The sequence below is a fragment of the Eleutherodactylus coqui genome, chromosome 9, assembly GCF_035609145.1.
Source record: "Eleutherodactylus coqui strain aEleCoq1 chromosome 9, aEleCoq1.hap1, whole genome shotgun sequence".
NCBI classification, from domain to species: Eukaryota; Metazoa; Chordata; class Amphibia; order Anura; family Eleutherodactylidae; genus Eleutherodactylus; species Eleutherodactylus coqui.
In genome coordinates this window covers 153,426,579-153,442,107 of record NC_089845.1, presented here as the reverse complement: position 1 = coordinate 153,442,107, position 15,529 = coordinate 153,426,579, and the positions used below count along the sequence as shown (strand labels likewise).

General features: G+C 46.3%; 1 protein-coding gene across 1 annotated transcript in view; it reads right to left on the bottom strand.

Moving 5' to 3' along the window:
- Nucleotides 1-14,589, bottom strand: part of LOC136578560 (zinc finger protein 271-like) — a 50,600-nt gene extending 36,011 nt beyond the window's left edge. The window contains exons 1-4 of the mRNA XM_066578694.1: nt 14,447-14,589; nt 2,943-3,040; nt 2,697-2,805; nt 67-1,048 (exon numbers count right to left, since the gene is read on the bottom strand). Of these exons, the coding sequence (XP_066434791.1) occupies nt 67-1,048; nt 2,697-2,805; nt 2,943-3,040; nt 14,447-14,531 (1,274 nt within the window). The 5' untranslated portion in view covers nt 14,532-14,589. The remainder of the gene's footprint in view (nt 1-66; nt 1,049-2,696; nt 2,806-2,942; nt 3,041-14,446) is intronic.
- Nucleotides 14,590-15,529: the final 940 nt, after the last annotated feature.

The following is a 15,529-nucleotide window of genomic DNA, read 5'->3' as shown; positions in this document are numbered from 1 at the left end:
TCTTCTCACCCTGAATTCTCAGAGTTTAGAAATTTGATTTCATTGTAAAAATGTTCTTCATAAAACAGCTTCTCTTCTTTGTGAATTCTCTCATGTTTAACATGGCTTGACTTATGTGTAAAGCACTTCCCACAAAGTGAGCATGAAAATGGCTTCTCTCCTGTGTGTATTCTCTTATGTTTAACAAGATCTGATTTATTTGTAAAACATTTCCCACATTCTGAACATGTAAATGGCTTCTCCCCTGTGTGAATTCTCTGATGTATAATAAGTTTTGATTTTTCTACAAAACATTTCCCACATTCTGAACATGAAAATGGTTTTTCTCCTGTGTGATTTCGCTCATGTTTAACAAGGTCTGATTTATATGTAAAACATTTACCACATTCAGGACACATATATGGTTTCATTCCTGTGTGAACTCCCTTATGTTTAACAAGATCTGACATATTTTTTAAAGACTTTCCACATTCTGAACATGTAAAAGGCTTCTCTCCTGTGTGAATTCTTTTATGTATAACCAGGCTTGATTTGCTGCTAAAGCATTTCCCACAATCTGAACATGAAAACGGCTTTTCTCCTGTATGAATTCTCTCATGTATAACAAGATATGACTTTTTGGCAAAACATTTACCACATTCTGAACATGAATACGGCTTTTCTCCTGTGTGAATTCCCTCATGCCTACTAAGATTAGATTTTTTTGTAAAACATTTACCACATTCTGAGCAGGAATACGGCCTCTCTCCTGTGTGAATTCTTCTGTGCATATAAAGACCTGAGGTTTTTGTAAACCGGTTTCCATATACACCACATTGAAACCTTTTCCCCCCTTCCTGACCCGCAATTGTGGTAAAAATCTGTGATAGGTCAGGAGAGGGTTCCTCGGGTTTAGGGGGATTAGATGATAGTTCTGTACTTTGAAGTCCTGGATATACATTATGGGTAAGGAGGTTTTCTCCTGAAGATTGTTGCAGGATGTCTTCATCTTCTACTTTACAACTTACTGATAACATGAAGTTTCCCTCAGAGTTCTTACTGGGATTTTCTGTAAGGATTAAAATAGATTGACATTTATAAACTTTTTTACTAGGCTGGAAACACACCTATACTTTTTAGTGTTGTTTTTTGAGCCAAAGTCATCAATAGTAGCTGGAAGGAAAAATAGAAGTCCTACTTTATATTTCCTGTTCTTTATAATCCATTTCTGGCTTTGGCTCTATAACTGCATGTGTGCAACATTGAAATAGATAGAATGGTAGTGTGCTTGTATGACCTCCACTGCATTAACTTGGGGTATCTCACGATTCCAGTACTTGTGAGCAGGGGGGGGGGTCCAGATCTCAGAACTCCCACTGATCAGATGCTTATCACCTAAACTATTAATAGAGACTGAGTTAATTTTGTGGGACAATCGCTGTAGGCTGTATCACCAACATGCCGCTTCTAGCGCATTTCAATGGTGTTTATACAGCATTTGTATTGTGCATATTAAGTGTACATCAAAAATGTGCATTTTATTGCAAAACATCACAGCTGCAAAATAATGCAGTTTTCAGTAGGGGGGCTTGTACAAGTGAATCACATTAAAAATACGTGCTTTCACCTGTAGCAGATAGTTGGCGTTAAACTACATTGCAAAAAACGTAGCGCATCATGGCAAAATGTCCCGACTTTTCAGACACTATTTTCACTGTGAGAATAACATGTACAGTAAAGCCTCTACTAGCACTGAGTTCTACTAAGGCTGATTTCAAGTAAAGCCATTTATTTAGCCGAAATGTTGTCTCTAGTAACATTGGTTGCCTCTAATAACACCGGCGTGTCCCGGCCCACGTGACCTTGTTACTGAACCCACGTGATCTCCTGTTCCTGCAACCCACCCTTCTCCATCTTCGGTGACGGGTAATAGATTAGTACAATAGAGTACTGTATAATTGCACTCCAATGTAACAGCACAGAGAACACAGTGATAACACTGAGGACAGATGATGTACTGTAGTACAGCAGATGTCAACCACAGTCCTATGTAACACCACAGATAACACACAGTAACATGTTCAATAACATGCTAAATGTTCATTTATTCTTTACAGTAGTCTTTTATATGCATTTATTATTGGTATTGTTTTTGGTATTAAAGACCATATTTATTCTCCATTAAGGCCCCCTGTCCACAGCAGTGATTTTGCCCGTGGTAAACCGCCGGCGAATCACGCCGACCGACACTTCCCATAGCATTGCTATGGAAAGTGCCGGTACCTGTCCACGAGCGGAAAATCATTGCGATTCTCCGCTCGCGGCGGGCAATTCGCAGCATGCTGCGATTTGCCCTGATTCTCAGCGGTCAGGCTACCTATTAGATAGGGCTGACTGGCAGAGATTCGGCGGCGGCTCTCGTGGCGGAGCTTCGCCGCGGGATACCGCATCGCCCGTGGACAGCCGGCCTAAATGTGGTTTGGTGTGTTTTTTGGAATGTCTAGAACAAATTAATTGGATTCACATTGATTCCTATGGAAATAACTACCTCGAGTAGCTACGGTTTCCGGTAAAACTGATTGCTTTCAGACGGATTACCAACGTTAGTAGAGGTTTTACTGTACTTCAACTATCACTGTAGAAATGTGCTAGGAGTGCCATGTGGAAATGTAGCCTTAAGAGACCTGAATTCACTTTCTCCATTCATTATTACATACCTGCGGTAACACCTACTGGAATCTCCTCCTTCACGTCTCTCATACACGGGTGATCGTCCATCATCCGCTCTTCTTCTACCTCCACTTTAATATCAGTCAGATCTTCCCCCTGATTTGTCATATGTAATAATTCAGTACAATACAGCAGACAGGAGGAAAATTTAACAGATCACCAGAAGAGACCCCCAAAATCTATAACTGCAGGACCCGCTATACAGATCTCGTATAGGGCTTTTCATCATCTACCTGATGGTTCATTTGGACATTGGGATCTTCCGCTGGACAGTCCTGGGAATACAGAGGACGGGGACATCTCTCCAGGGGATTTCTCCTACTGGCTCCATCTGTGGACACACAAGCACACAGTGATGACTACATGAGCTCCTGTATATCTATATATCACACACGGCTCTCTGCATCTTCACTTCTATACCAACAGAATACAGTCAGCCCCACACTCAGAGCTGCTGGTCCAGAAGACTCGGCTTTCACTTCTTCCTCCGGGTGGCATTTTCAGCATATTATTATTTAATATTTCATTCGGGAAATGAAAATTTTAGGGGAGGAACCCGCAGTGACGACCCTCATCTTATATCAGACAGATGAAGAACCTGCAGTAAGGAAACAACTAAAGCTTCATCTCCACCAGGAAACCACTGAGGTGCTGGAGCAAGCTCTGGGCTTATAAGAAAAGCACAGGATTATACTTATTGTAACTAAAGTGAAGTTCAGATTGAGGAATAAAATCCAATACTTTATTGCAGACGTTTTAAAACATGATAAATGGTTGACAGACCTCTGATCCACGTGTCGAACCAACGCGTTTCAAACTTTGTAGTTCTTTTTCATGGCATAAAATAGAAGTGACCCCCCCCTTCCTATTTAAAAATCATACCGAACCATTAAAACCACAAGAAACTTATTTGTATAGCGCCAACTTATTCCACAGTGCTTTCAGGTAATTTGTTTGCTACTCCCCACCAAGCTGGGTACTCATTTTTCCGACCTCGGAAGGATGGAAGGCTGAGTCAACCTTGAGCCGGCTACCTGAACCATGCATTTCTGCTGCCTTAACACTCTGCGCCACATGACCTAGTTCAAATGATTAACCCTTTCCAATCCCCTGTCTGACGTCTTAAGACATTATGATTTAAGGCTGTACAGCTCTGATGTTGGAAGACATCCGTCGGAGTTCTCTTACTGTATATTGCCAGCCTCCCTGCTGTCAGAGCTTATCCAATGTGTCACCTCATGCAGTACTGGCTTTAGCCAGCATATAGCGCCGCTATATATTGGGAGAAAAAGAGTAAGCCCCCTAGGAAAACCAGAATACAAATTGGATTGGAAAGGGTTAACCCTTGATTGACCATGTTATATTATAATATCGAATCAATAAAATATAAATGCTGCTGCCAACACAAATAATATTGATCTTGCCTCCAGGTCATACCATAAGGATCTCTGGTACCACATTTTATGATCCAATATGCCTCACCGACGTCTAAAATTGTGCTGCTAGTCTCCGCCTCACATGGGCTCATTGACTTATTCCATTGCGTACAATGGAAAACATGAAAAAACAGCTTGTATATCCACAAAATGTTGTGCAGCCCCCGATGATTGTGACACTTGTTTAGCAATTTACGAAACCGGTTCTGCTATTCTGGTGTTGTACAACCTATATAATTAAGTTGGCAAGACTAACAAAATATAGAATATATTACATGGTCAGTTCTGCAATCGTGAATAGCACTCACCGAGGCAGAAGTGTCTATTATATACGCATAGCCCACAGTATAGACAACTTAAAACTCAATTTTATTCAAATTATTAAAATATATAGGGCTTAGGACTGACAGATAAGAGCAACACGAGTATCCCTAGTCACCTGACCAAATATCAAGTAATAAAGATCCTAGGGGAATCGTAATCACTGGACAGACATATAACAACTATGGCAAAAATCGGAAGATCCCTTATTGATAGACTCCCCAAAACAAAAATTAGGGTAGATCTGATCTGAACAACGAGTGGAAAGCCAATAAAGATGCACGTGACACTACTGGTTCAAAAATAGGCCTGCAACCAGTTAAACCAAAAACTGAATACAAGCACCCTGCCCTAATAGTTTCTAACTATGCCTGAAAGTATAACCCTAGTGGAACTTAATGACTTTCTACTTCAACTGATGAAGACGTTATTGCCTGCAAATTTGCTCCATCTTTCGGACAATGTGCCACGTGATATTATGGCCAGAATACATTTCTTTCACATAAAAGAAGCTTTAATGTTGGCCCCACGGTTGACTTCCAGCCTTCCCACTTCCTTCACAGGCATTCTCCTTTTCTTTTATCTTTCTGCTATAACAATTCGGGCCAGGAGATCCTTTTCCAATTTTACAGCCATCTTACAAGTGGGGCTTCCTCAAAAAATTTCTTTATCCAAAAGAATGGCTCCACACATTCAATCAACAAACCACAAGATGGCCACAGGCTCCTCTCCTCATGGGGTTTACATCTTATAGATCAACAATCCACCAATCATTCCAAAATCACCATGCAAATAGTCTCAGAAAACCTCTGTCAGTGAGACTTTGACTCTCATCCACTAAATAAGAAAAATTTCCAGGTAACCCCGGTTTAATTCACAATGGTTAAGCGAGGCTTATGAAGGGGAGACAGGCCTCGGACTTCCCCAGGAGAGTAGTAGATTTCATTTCAGAGGCTGGATGCTCGTCTGGCCTTTGACGCAGAGAAGGCATTCAACAGAATTCATTGGGGCTTCGCTTTTGCCACTCTCCGTAAATTTGGTTTTTACTAGAGATGAGCGAGCACCAAAATGCTCGGGTGCTCGTTACTTGGGACGAAATTATCGCGATGCTCGGGGGTTCGTTTCGAGTAACGAACCCCATTGAAGTCAATGGGCGACCCGAGCATTTTTGTATTTCGCCGATGCTCGCTAAGGTTTCCTTGTGTGAAAATCTGGGCAATTCAAGAAAGTGATGGGAACGACACAGCAACGAATAGGGCAGGCGAGGGGCTACATGTTGGGCTGCATCTCAAGTTCACAGGTCCCACTATTAAGCCACAACAGCGGCAAGAGTGCCCCCCCCTCCCAACAACTTTTACTTCTGAAAAGCCCTCATTAGCATGGCATACCTTAGCTAAGCACCACACTACCTCCAACAAAGCACAATCACTGCCTGCATGACACTCCGCTGCCACTTCTCCTGGGTTACATGCTGCCCAACCCCCCCCCCCCCCCCACAGCGCACACCAAAGTGTCCCTGCGCAGCCTTCAGCTGCCCTCATGCCACACCACCCTCATGTCTATTTATAAGTGCGTCTGCCATGAGGAGGAACCGCAGGCACACACTGCAGAGGGTTGGCACGGCTAGGCAGCGACCCTCTTTAAAAGGGGCGGGGCGATAGCCCACAATGCTGTACAGAAGCAATAAGAAATAGAATCCTGTGCCACCGCCATCAGGAGCTGCACACGTGGGCATAGCAATGGGGAACCTATGTACCACACACTATTCATTCTGTCAAGGTGTCTGCATGCCCCAGTCAGACCGGGCTTTTTAATTCATAGACACAGGCAGGTACAACTCCCTATTGTGAAGTCCCTGTGGACCGACAGCATGGGTGGCTCCCTGGAACCCACCGGCGGTACATAAAAATATCCCATTGCAGTGCCCATCACAGCTGAGGTAGTAATGTCATGTTTAATGCAGGTGGGCTTCGGCCCACACTGCATGCCCCAGTCAGACTGGGGTTCCTTAGAAGTGGAAACCAGATGCATTTACAACTCCCTGTGGACCCACAGCATGGGTGGGTGCCAGGAAGCCACCGGCGGTACATAAAAATATCCCATTGCATTGCCCAACACAGCTGAGGTAGTAATGTCGTGCTTAATGCAGGTGGGCTTCGGCCCACACTGCATGCCCCAGTCAGACTGGTAATATGTACCTTAACAGTAACCTCGTTGGTGGTAATGTGGTGGTGACTGCAGACCTGGTAGCGCGGTTTTATGTAGTTGGTTTTCGGAATGTGGCCAGGATTAAGTGGGCCGTGGCGGGGGGATGGTGGTGGTGCTCTCTTGTTGTGTCGTTAAAGGTGAAATTCTTGGACTGCCACCAGACGGACCAATGCAAAGGTATTTGCCAAGAATGTTTTCATTGTTGGAGGAGGAGGGGGATGTTTTGGAGGCACTATGTGTCCTCTACACGTGTCCGTGGTTATATGCACCTTAACAGTAACAACGTTGGTGGGAAATGGCCTCGCCGCCATCATGTCTTTGTGAAGCCTCTGTTTCCACACCCCAGTGACATACCATTAGCAGCGGTATAGGCAGAGCCCACAATTATTAACATTCCAGCGGTAGCATTAGGGACAGGCCCCACTAACATATCACTAGCAGCAGTATAGGGGGGAGCGCAGTCTTAGTTCCATTTCAGTAATAGTAGCACTCAAGACAGGCCCCAGTAACATTCCCATTGCAGCAGTTTAGAGAGATAACAGTCTCTTTCACATTTCAGTAGCTGCAGTAGAGACAAGGCCCCAGTTACATTTATGTAGCTAAAGTGTAGGCCAACCCCACACACCTTTCTGTACCATGAGTGCAGGCGAAGAACATAGAAATTACTATGATTACACTGTAGGTGAGGGCCCAAAAAAATTGGTGTACCAACAGTACTAATGTACCTCAGAAAAAATTGGCCATGCCCAACCAAGATGGCAGGTGAAACCCATTAATCGCTTTGGTTAATGTGGCTTAAGTGGTAACTAGGCCTGGAGGCAGCCCAGTTTAACGAAAAATTGGTTCAAGTTAAAGTTTCAACGCTTTTAAGAGCATTGAAACATATAAAAATTGTTTAGAAAAATTATATGAGTGAGCCTTGTGGCCCTAAGAAAAATTGCCCGTTCGGCGTGATTACGTGAGGTTTCAGGAGGAGGAGCAGGAGGAGGAGGAGGAATATTATACACAGATTGATGAAGCAGAAATGTCCCCGTTTTGGATAGTGAGAGAGAACGATGCTTCCATCCGCGGGTGCAGCCTACGTATTGCTTAGGTATCGCTGCTGTCCGCTGGTGGAGAAGAGAAGTCTGGGGAAATCCAGGCTTTGTTCATCTTGATGAGTGTAAGCCTGTCGGCACTGTCGGTTGACAGGCGGGTACGCTTATCTGTGATGATTCCCCCAGCCGCACTAAACACCCTCTCTGACAAGACGCTAGCCGCAGGACAAGCAAGCACCTCCAGGGCATACAGCGCGAGTTCAGGCCACGTGTCCAGCTTCGACACCCAGTAGTTGTAGGTGGCAGAGGCGTCACGGAGGACGGTCGTGCGATCGGCTACGTACTCCCTCACCATCCTTTTACAGTGCTCCCGCCGACTCAGCCTTGACTGGGGAGCGGTGACACAGTCTTGCTGGGGAGCCATAAAGCTGTCCAGGGCCTTAAAGACTGTTGCACTGCCTGTGCTGTACATGCTGCTCGATCTCCGCACCTCCCCTGCTACCTGGCCCTCGGAACTGCGCCTTCTGCCACTAGTGCTGTCGGATGGGAATTTTACCATCAGCTTGTCCGCCAGGGTCCTGTGGTATAGCAACACTCTCGAACCCCTTTTCTCTTCGGGAATGAGAGTGGAAAGGTTCTCCTTATACCGTGGGTCGAGCAGTGTGTACACCCAGTAATCCGTAGTGGCCAGAATGCGTGTAACGCGAGGGTCACGAGAAAGGCATCCTAACATGAAGTCAGCCATGTGTGCCAGGGTACCTGTACGCAACACATGGCTGTCTTCACTAGGAAGATCACTTTCAGGATCCTCCTCCTCCTCCTCAGGCCATACACGCTGAAAGGATGACAGGCAAGCAGCATGGGTACCGTCAGCAGTGGGCCAAGCTGTCTCTTCCCCCTCCTCCTCATCCTCCTCATGCTCCTCCTCCTCCTCCTGAACGCGCTGAGATATAGACAGGAGGGTGCTCTGACTATCCAGCGACATACTGTCTTCCCCCGGCTCTGTTTCCGAGCGCAAAGCGTCTGCCTTTATGCTTTGCAGGGAACTTCTCAAGATGCATAGCAGAGGAATGGTGATGCTAATGATTGCAGCATCGCCGCTCACCACCTGGGTAGACTGCTCAAAGTTTTGAAGGACCTGGCAGATGTCTGCCAACCAGGCCCACTCTTCTGAAAATAATTGAGGAGGCTGACTCCCACTGCGCCGCCCATGTTGGAGTTGGTATTCCACTATAGCTCTACGCTGCTCATAGAGCCTGGCCAACATGTGGAGCGTAGAGTTCCACCGTGTGGGCACGTCGCACAGCAGTCGGTGCACTGGCAGATTAAACCGATGTTGCAGGGTCCGCAGGGTGGCAGCGTCCGTGTGGGACTTGCGGAAATGTGCGCAGAGCCGGCGCACCTTTACGAGCAGGTCTGACAAGCGTGGGTAGCTTTTCAGAAAGCGCTGAACCACCAAATTAAAGACGTGGGCCAGGCATGGCACGTGCGTGAGGCTGCCGAGCTGCAGAGCCGCCACCAGGTTACGGCCGTTGTCACACACGACCATGCCCGGTTGGAGGCTCAGCGGCACAAGCCAGCGGTCGGTCTGCTCTGTCAGACCCTGCAGCAGTTCGTGGGCCGTGTGCCTCTTATCTCCTAAGCTGAGTAGTTTCAGCACGGCCTGCTGACGCTTGCCCACCGCTGTGCTGCCACGCCGCGCGACACCGACTGCTGGCGACGTGCTGCTGCTGCTGACACATCTTGATTGCGAGACAGAGGTTGCGTTGGAGGAGGAGGAGGAGGAGGGTGCTTTAGTGGAGGAAGCATACACCGCCGCAGATACCACCACCGAGCTGGGGCCCGCAATTCTGGGGGTGGGTAGGACGTGAGCGGTCCCAGGCTCTGACTCTGTCCCAGCCTCCACTAAATTCACCCAATGTGCCGTCAGGGAGATGTAGTGGCCCTGCCTGCCTGTGCTTGTCCACGTGTCCGTTGTTAAGTGGACCTGGGCAGTAACCGCGTTGGTGAGGGCACGTACAATGTTGCGGGAGACGTGGTCGTGCAGGGCTGGGACGGCACATCGGGAAAAGTAGTGGCGACTGGGAACTGAGTAGCGCGGGGCCGCCGCCGCCATCATACTTTTGAAGGACTCCGTTTCCACAACCCTATACGGCAGCATCTCAAGGCTGATCAATTTGGCTATCTGGACGGTTAACGCTTGAGCGTGCGGGTGCGTGGCGGCGTACTTGCGCTTGCGCTCCAACACTTGCGCTAGCGACGGCTGGACGGTGCGCTGAGAGACATTGGTGGATGGGGCCGAGGACAGCGGAGGTGAGGGTGTGGGTGCAGGCCAGGAGACGGTAGTGCCTGTGTCCTGAGAGGGGGGTTGGATCTCAGTGGCAGGTTGGGCCACAGGGGGAGAGGCAGCGGTGCAAACCGGAGGCGGTGAACGGCCTTCGTCCCACCTTGTGGGGTGCTTGGCCATCATATGTCTGCGCATGCTGGTGCTGGTGAGGCTGTTGGTGGTGGCTCCCCAGCTGATCTTGGCGCGACAAAGGTTGCACACCACTGTTCGTCGGTCGTCAGGCGTCTCGGTGAAAAACTGCCAGACCTTAGAGCACCTTGGCCTCTGCAGGGTGGCATGGCGCGAGGGTGCGCTTTGGGAAACAGTTGGTGGATTATTCGGTCTGGCCCTGCCTCTACCCCTGGCCACCGCACTGCCTCTTGCAACCTGCCCTGCTGCTGCCCTTGCCTCCCCCTCTGAAGACCTGTCCTGAGTAGGCGTTGCAAACCAGGTGGGGTCAGTCACCTCATCGTCCTGCTGCTCTTCCTCAGAATCCTCTGTGCGCTCCTCCCTCGGACTTACTGCCCTTACTACTACCTCACCGATAGACAACTGTGTCTCATCGTCATCGTCCTCCTCACCCACTGAAAGGTCTTGAGACAGTTGCCGGAAGTCCCCAGCCTCATCCCCCAGACACTTTCCAATGGTTGGGCATCAGTGACGATAAACTCCTCTGGTGGGAGAGGAACCACTGCTGCCCAATCTGAGCAGGGGCCCGAGAACAGTTCCTGGGAGTCTTCCCGCTCCTGAGCATGTGTCATTGTAGTGGAGTGAGGAGGCTGGGAGGAAGGAGGAGCAGCAGACAGAGGATTCGGATTTGCAGCAGTGGACGGCGCAGAACTGTGGGTGGACGATAGGTTGCTCGAAGCACTTTCTGCCATCCACGACAGGACCTGCTCACACTGCTCATTTTCTAATAAAGGTCTCCCGCGTGGACCCATTAATTGTGCGATGAATGTAGAGACGCTAGAAACGTGCCTCTTTCCTAATCGCGCAGCAGTCGGCTGCAATACACCTGGATCAGGAGTTCGGCCTGTGCCCACACCCTCACTTGGCCCTCCGCGTCCTCGGCCGCGTCCACGTCCTCTAGGCCTACCCCTACCCCTCAGCATGCTGTATTACCAGTGATTTGATTTCCCAGGCAGGAAATAAATTGGCGCAAGCCTGCTGTTAAACTTAGCTGGCTGCGTATGATTTTTGTTTAAGTTCTCCACCCAGCACACACGTACCCAGAACGCTGAGGACTGTCAGAGGCAGGCCAAATAGAATGTTTTCCCTTTTTTTTCAAGGAAAGGCCCACTGCGTATATTCAATCAATAATAAATGTGTTGTGGCCCTGCAAATGTGTCACAGAACTGCAGTGTTGCAGAGTTATTAACTACAGCAGAGCGGTGATTTCCCAGGCAGGAAATAAATTGGCGCAAGCCTGCAGGCCAAATAGAATGTTTTCCCTTTTTTTTCAAGGAAAGGCCCACTGCGTATATTCAATCAATAATAAATGTCTTCTGGCCCTGCCTACACAATTCTGTCCCTGTAGTATTACTGCAGGGCGCAATGCTCTGCACGGCCGATTTGGAAAAAAAAAAAATGTGCAACACTGCTAACTGCAGCCTCCACACTACTGCACACTGTTAGATGTGGCCCTAAGAAGGACCGTTGGGGTTCTTGAAGCCTACACTAACTCCTAACACTCTCCCTGCCTAACCACCACTTCTGTCCCTGTAGTATTACTGCAGGGCGCAATGCTCTGCACGGCCGATTTGGAAAAAAAAAAAATGTGCACCACTGCAAAAGGCAGCCTCCACAGTACTGCACACTGTTAGATGTGGCCCTAAGAAGGACCGTTGGGGTTCTTGAAGCCTACACTAACTCCTAACGCTCTCCCTATAGCAGCTCCAACACTATAGCACTGTCCCTCAGCTATCTCACAAGGCATCTGAGGCGAGCCACGGGAGGGGCCGACTTTTATACTGGGGTGACATCTAATCTCCCCAGCCACTTACAGCAGGGGGGTTGTATAGGGCTGGAACATCACAGGGGGAAGTTGTAATGCCTTCCCTGTCTTTCAATTGGCCAGAAAAGCGCGCTAACGTCTCAGAGAGGAAACTGAAAGTAACCCGAACATCGCGTGGTACTCGTTACGAGTAACGAGCATCCTGAACACGCTAATATTCGCCCGAGCATCAAGCTCGGACGAGTACGTTCGCTCATCTCTAGTTTTTACGGCAGTATTTTTAAGGTTATCCAGGCTCTACACGGTGCCCCCTCAATCAGGGTGCTGGTGGATGGGGTCTTTTTTCCAATCTTTAAAGTCTCCTTGATTGTTTTTTTAATAATAGAGTCTCTTGCAAAAATGATCAGATCAAGCTCCAATATGAAAGGGATTGTGGCTGGTCTTAGTCAGTATAAAATAAGCCTGTTCGCGGATGATATACTGCCGATTCTGTCAGAGCCCCTTCCCTTTTTAAGAGAACTACATACTTTTCGGTTTTACTTTTAGCCAAATCTCCTATTATAAATGTATTATTAAATCACTAATTTTTGGCATTAGTATTACAGAAGAACTTAAAAAAAAATCTATCCATCTTGAATTTCCCTTTTTTGGCAACAAGATAAAACCCATAATTGGGGATTAAACTAGGTTTTCTTTTAGCAAATCTCGTTATTTTCTTCTATTCAAAAAGGATTACATCATCTCTCATGCTACAAAGCTCTTGGTTAGGTCGTGTTGTACTGTACAAGATGCTAATTCTTCCCACAATTCTCTATCCTTTCCGTACGATCACCGTCCCTCCATTTCATGAATTGGAAAATTCCAAAGAGAACTTTTAAATGTTATAAGGAATAATAAAAAAAACTGCTTCATCTATTGCCGACCTTCACCGCAAGCAGAGGGCTGGGAGTATCAAATGTATGTTCCTACTATTACGCTATAGTTCTTAATTCAAGAACTGAGACTCCCACTTCTCAGACTCCAGTTGGCTTTCCATAGAATTGTTCTTAAACGATAATAGGCCCTTAAAGCCAATCCGATGCCCTCCTCAGGTGTAAAGGCGCGTACTCTCTCTTTTCTCGGGCATGAGCAATTTATGCTGGAGAAACTCCGGTTACTGAGGCTTCATAATTCACATTTTATGTGGCTGTCAAGTTTTGGCCTCGTTTTGGGAAGAAGTATTATCTTTGATTAGGAACATTACTGTAAGGACAATTTTTTTAAAAACTCTGCTTTGGTGCTTTTTGACTACAACTCGATATTCTTTCCCTTTAGAAAACTGATTTGTCACAAACTCCTTACTGCAAAACTGAGGTTAGTTGAAAATTGAAGTCTCCATTTCTCCTATTACAGCTTTAAACTCCCTTATATCGGAGCATAGCTCTTATGAAAAAAAAAAATCTAGGCCCTATATAAACATTACTTGCTGTGGAACTCTTGGATTCAGGATTTTTATCTTTGAACCATTTTCTGGTTATAAAGTTCTTCTTTTCCCCACTTTCACATTTTAATTTTTTGTTTAATTTGTTTCACTTTTTCTTTTCTTTATCAATAAGGGTGTGTACATTTTAAACATTGTATTGATTGGAGTTAATATTTGTCAATTCTTCTGTTTTCAGGGTTTTGTGCACAAATGCCCTTCATTTGATGTATGTTAAAATCTTTTTTTTTTTTTAATAAAGCCACCACACTTATTCCTTTAGAGGACAAAAGGGAGGAGAAGAACAAAAACAAAGAGAATATAAATACTTCATACATCTGTCCTTTGGCAGATTTGAACCTAGAACTCCAGCACTAGACAAATGTGGTGGCTCAGTAGTTAACTCTGCTACCTTGCAGTACTGGAGATCTAGGTTCAAATCTGTCCAGGAACAACATCTTATCTACTGCTAGAGGAAATGTTTGGTGGAGGCAATTTCTTCTGAAGGGTGGTCTAATCCACCTCTTTCAAAGTCTCCCCCCTGCTCTTCCCCTCTGCCAATTCCTTCACTAATTAATCACTTCTCAGATAACTCAGTTAAAAAAAATCATTAATGCCATACCAGGCTATCCACAACCTGTCCCCTCTATACATCTCTGACCTAATCGCCCGATACCTCCCCACACCTCCCACATACAATCTCCAGTCCTCACAAGACCTCTCTGCTCTCCTCCATCTCCAAGATTTCTCCTTTGCATCACCTATACTCCAGAACTCACTACCCAAACACATCATTACCTCCCCCACCATGGAAAGCTTCAAAAAGAACTTAAAAACCCATCTCTTCTGAGAAGCCTACAACCTACATTAGTCCGACTGTCACCACTATATGAGTAGCTTCTACCCTCACCTACTGTCTCCTTCTCCCTTCCCATGTAGACTGCATGCCCTTGTGGGAAGAATCTTCCGTCCCATCTGTAAAATAATCCATCTTACCTGGTGATGTAAGCGGCCGGTGATCCTCCATCATGACCTCCTCGTACAGATCCTGGTGTCCTCCTATATACTCCCACTCCTCCATGGTGAAATAGACAGCCACATCCTGACACCTTATAGGAACCTGACAACACAATATCCAGTCATCACCCAGACCCCTCCTGTTACTGTATAATGTCCCCCATCCCCTGCAGCATCACCTCTCCTGTCAGCAGCTCCATCATCTTGTTGGTGAGCTCTAGGATCTTCTGCTCATGTATCGGGGAGGGAGGCTCTGTGATGGGGAAATGACTCCTGCTCCATCCTTCTGACTCCTGGAGATGGATGATGGGAGTCACACCGTCCCCCGATGTCTTCTTCACTATTGTGTAATCCTGTGTATGGAGAGACACTGAGAAATATCATCATGTACACCATAATAAGTGACGTCACATCCCCCTTTCTAGAGGATTACAATCTGCTCTGCTATTATGCCATTTGAAAAAAAAAGTGAAATTGTTTTTTTTTATAATTGGACAAAACATAATTTCGTGCATAAATGAGGTCTCGTTGAGAGAACGTTCCGAGGAAGATCTGTCTTACATCACCTGATACATTGAAAATGTATGGTCAGTTTGAGTAACTGTGACGACCAAGACAGACTGAAATGTGCAATGATCGTAATGTGTTTGGCCCGCTTCAGAAATATCTCAAGGCGCAGTTTACAGAGGCCATCAAATCCTACAAGAACCTTATAGAGGTTGGTAGAGTCACAAATCTCACAACTGGAAAACTCATGAACAGTTTCTATTGCTATAAAAAAAGATGCAACTAAATCCAGTTTAATCTTTTCTGTAATATTATTCCAGAATTAGGCAAAAACCCTTCGAGGCTCCAATAGATTTTCCCTTCATACAACACAAAAAAAATGTATTTCCAACTCCAAATACGTTTTTCAGAATAAATTCCAGGATTAGCGACCCATTCCCATTAATCATAACATATCATATTATTATACTCAGAAAAGGCGTCCGGGCCCCTCCTGTATTCAGTTAGTTCGCCATCACCCCGTCCTCAGGCAGAGAGTTCCATAATGTAAAGAAT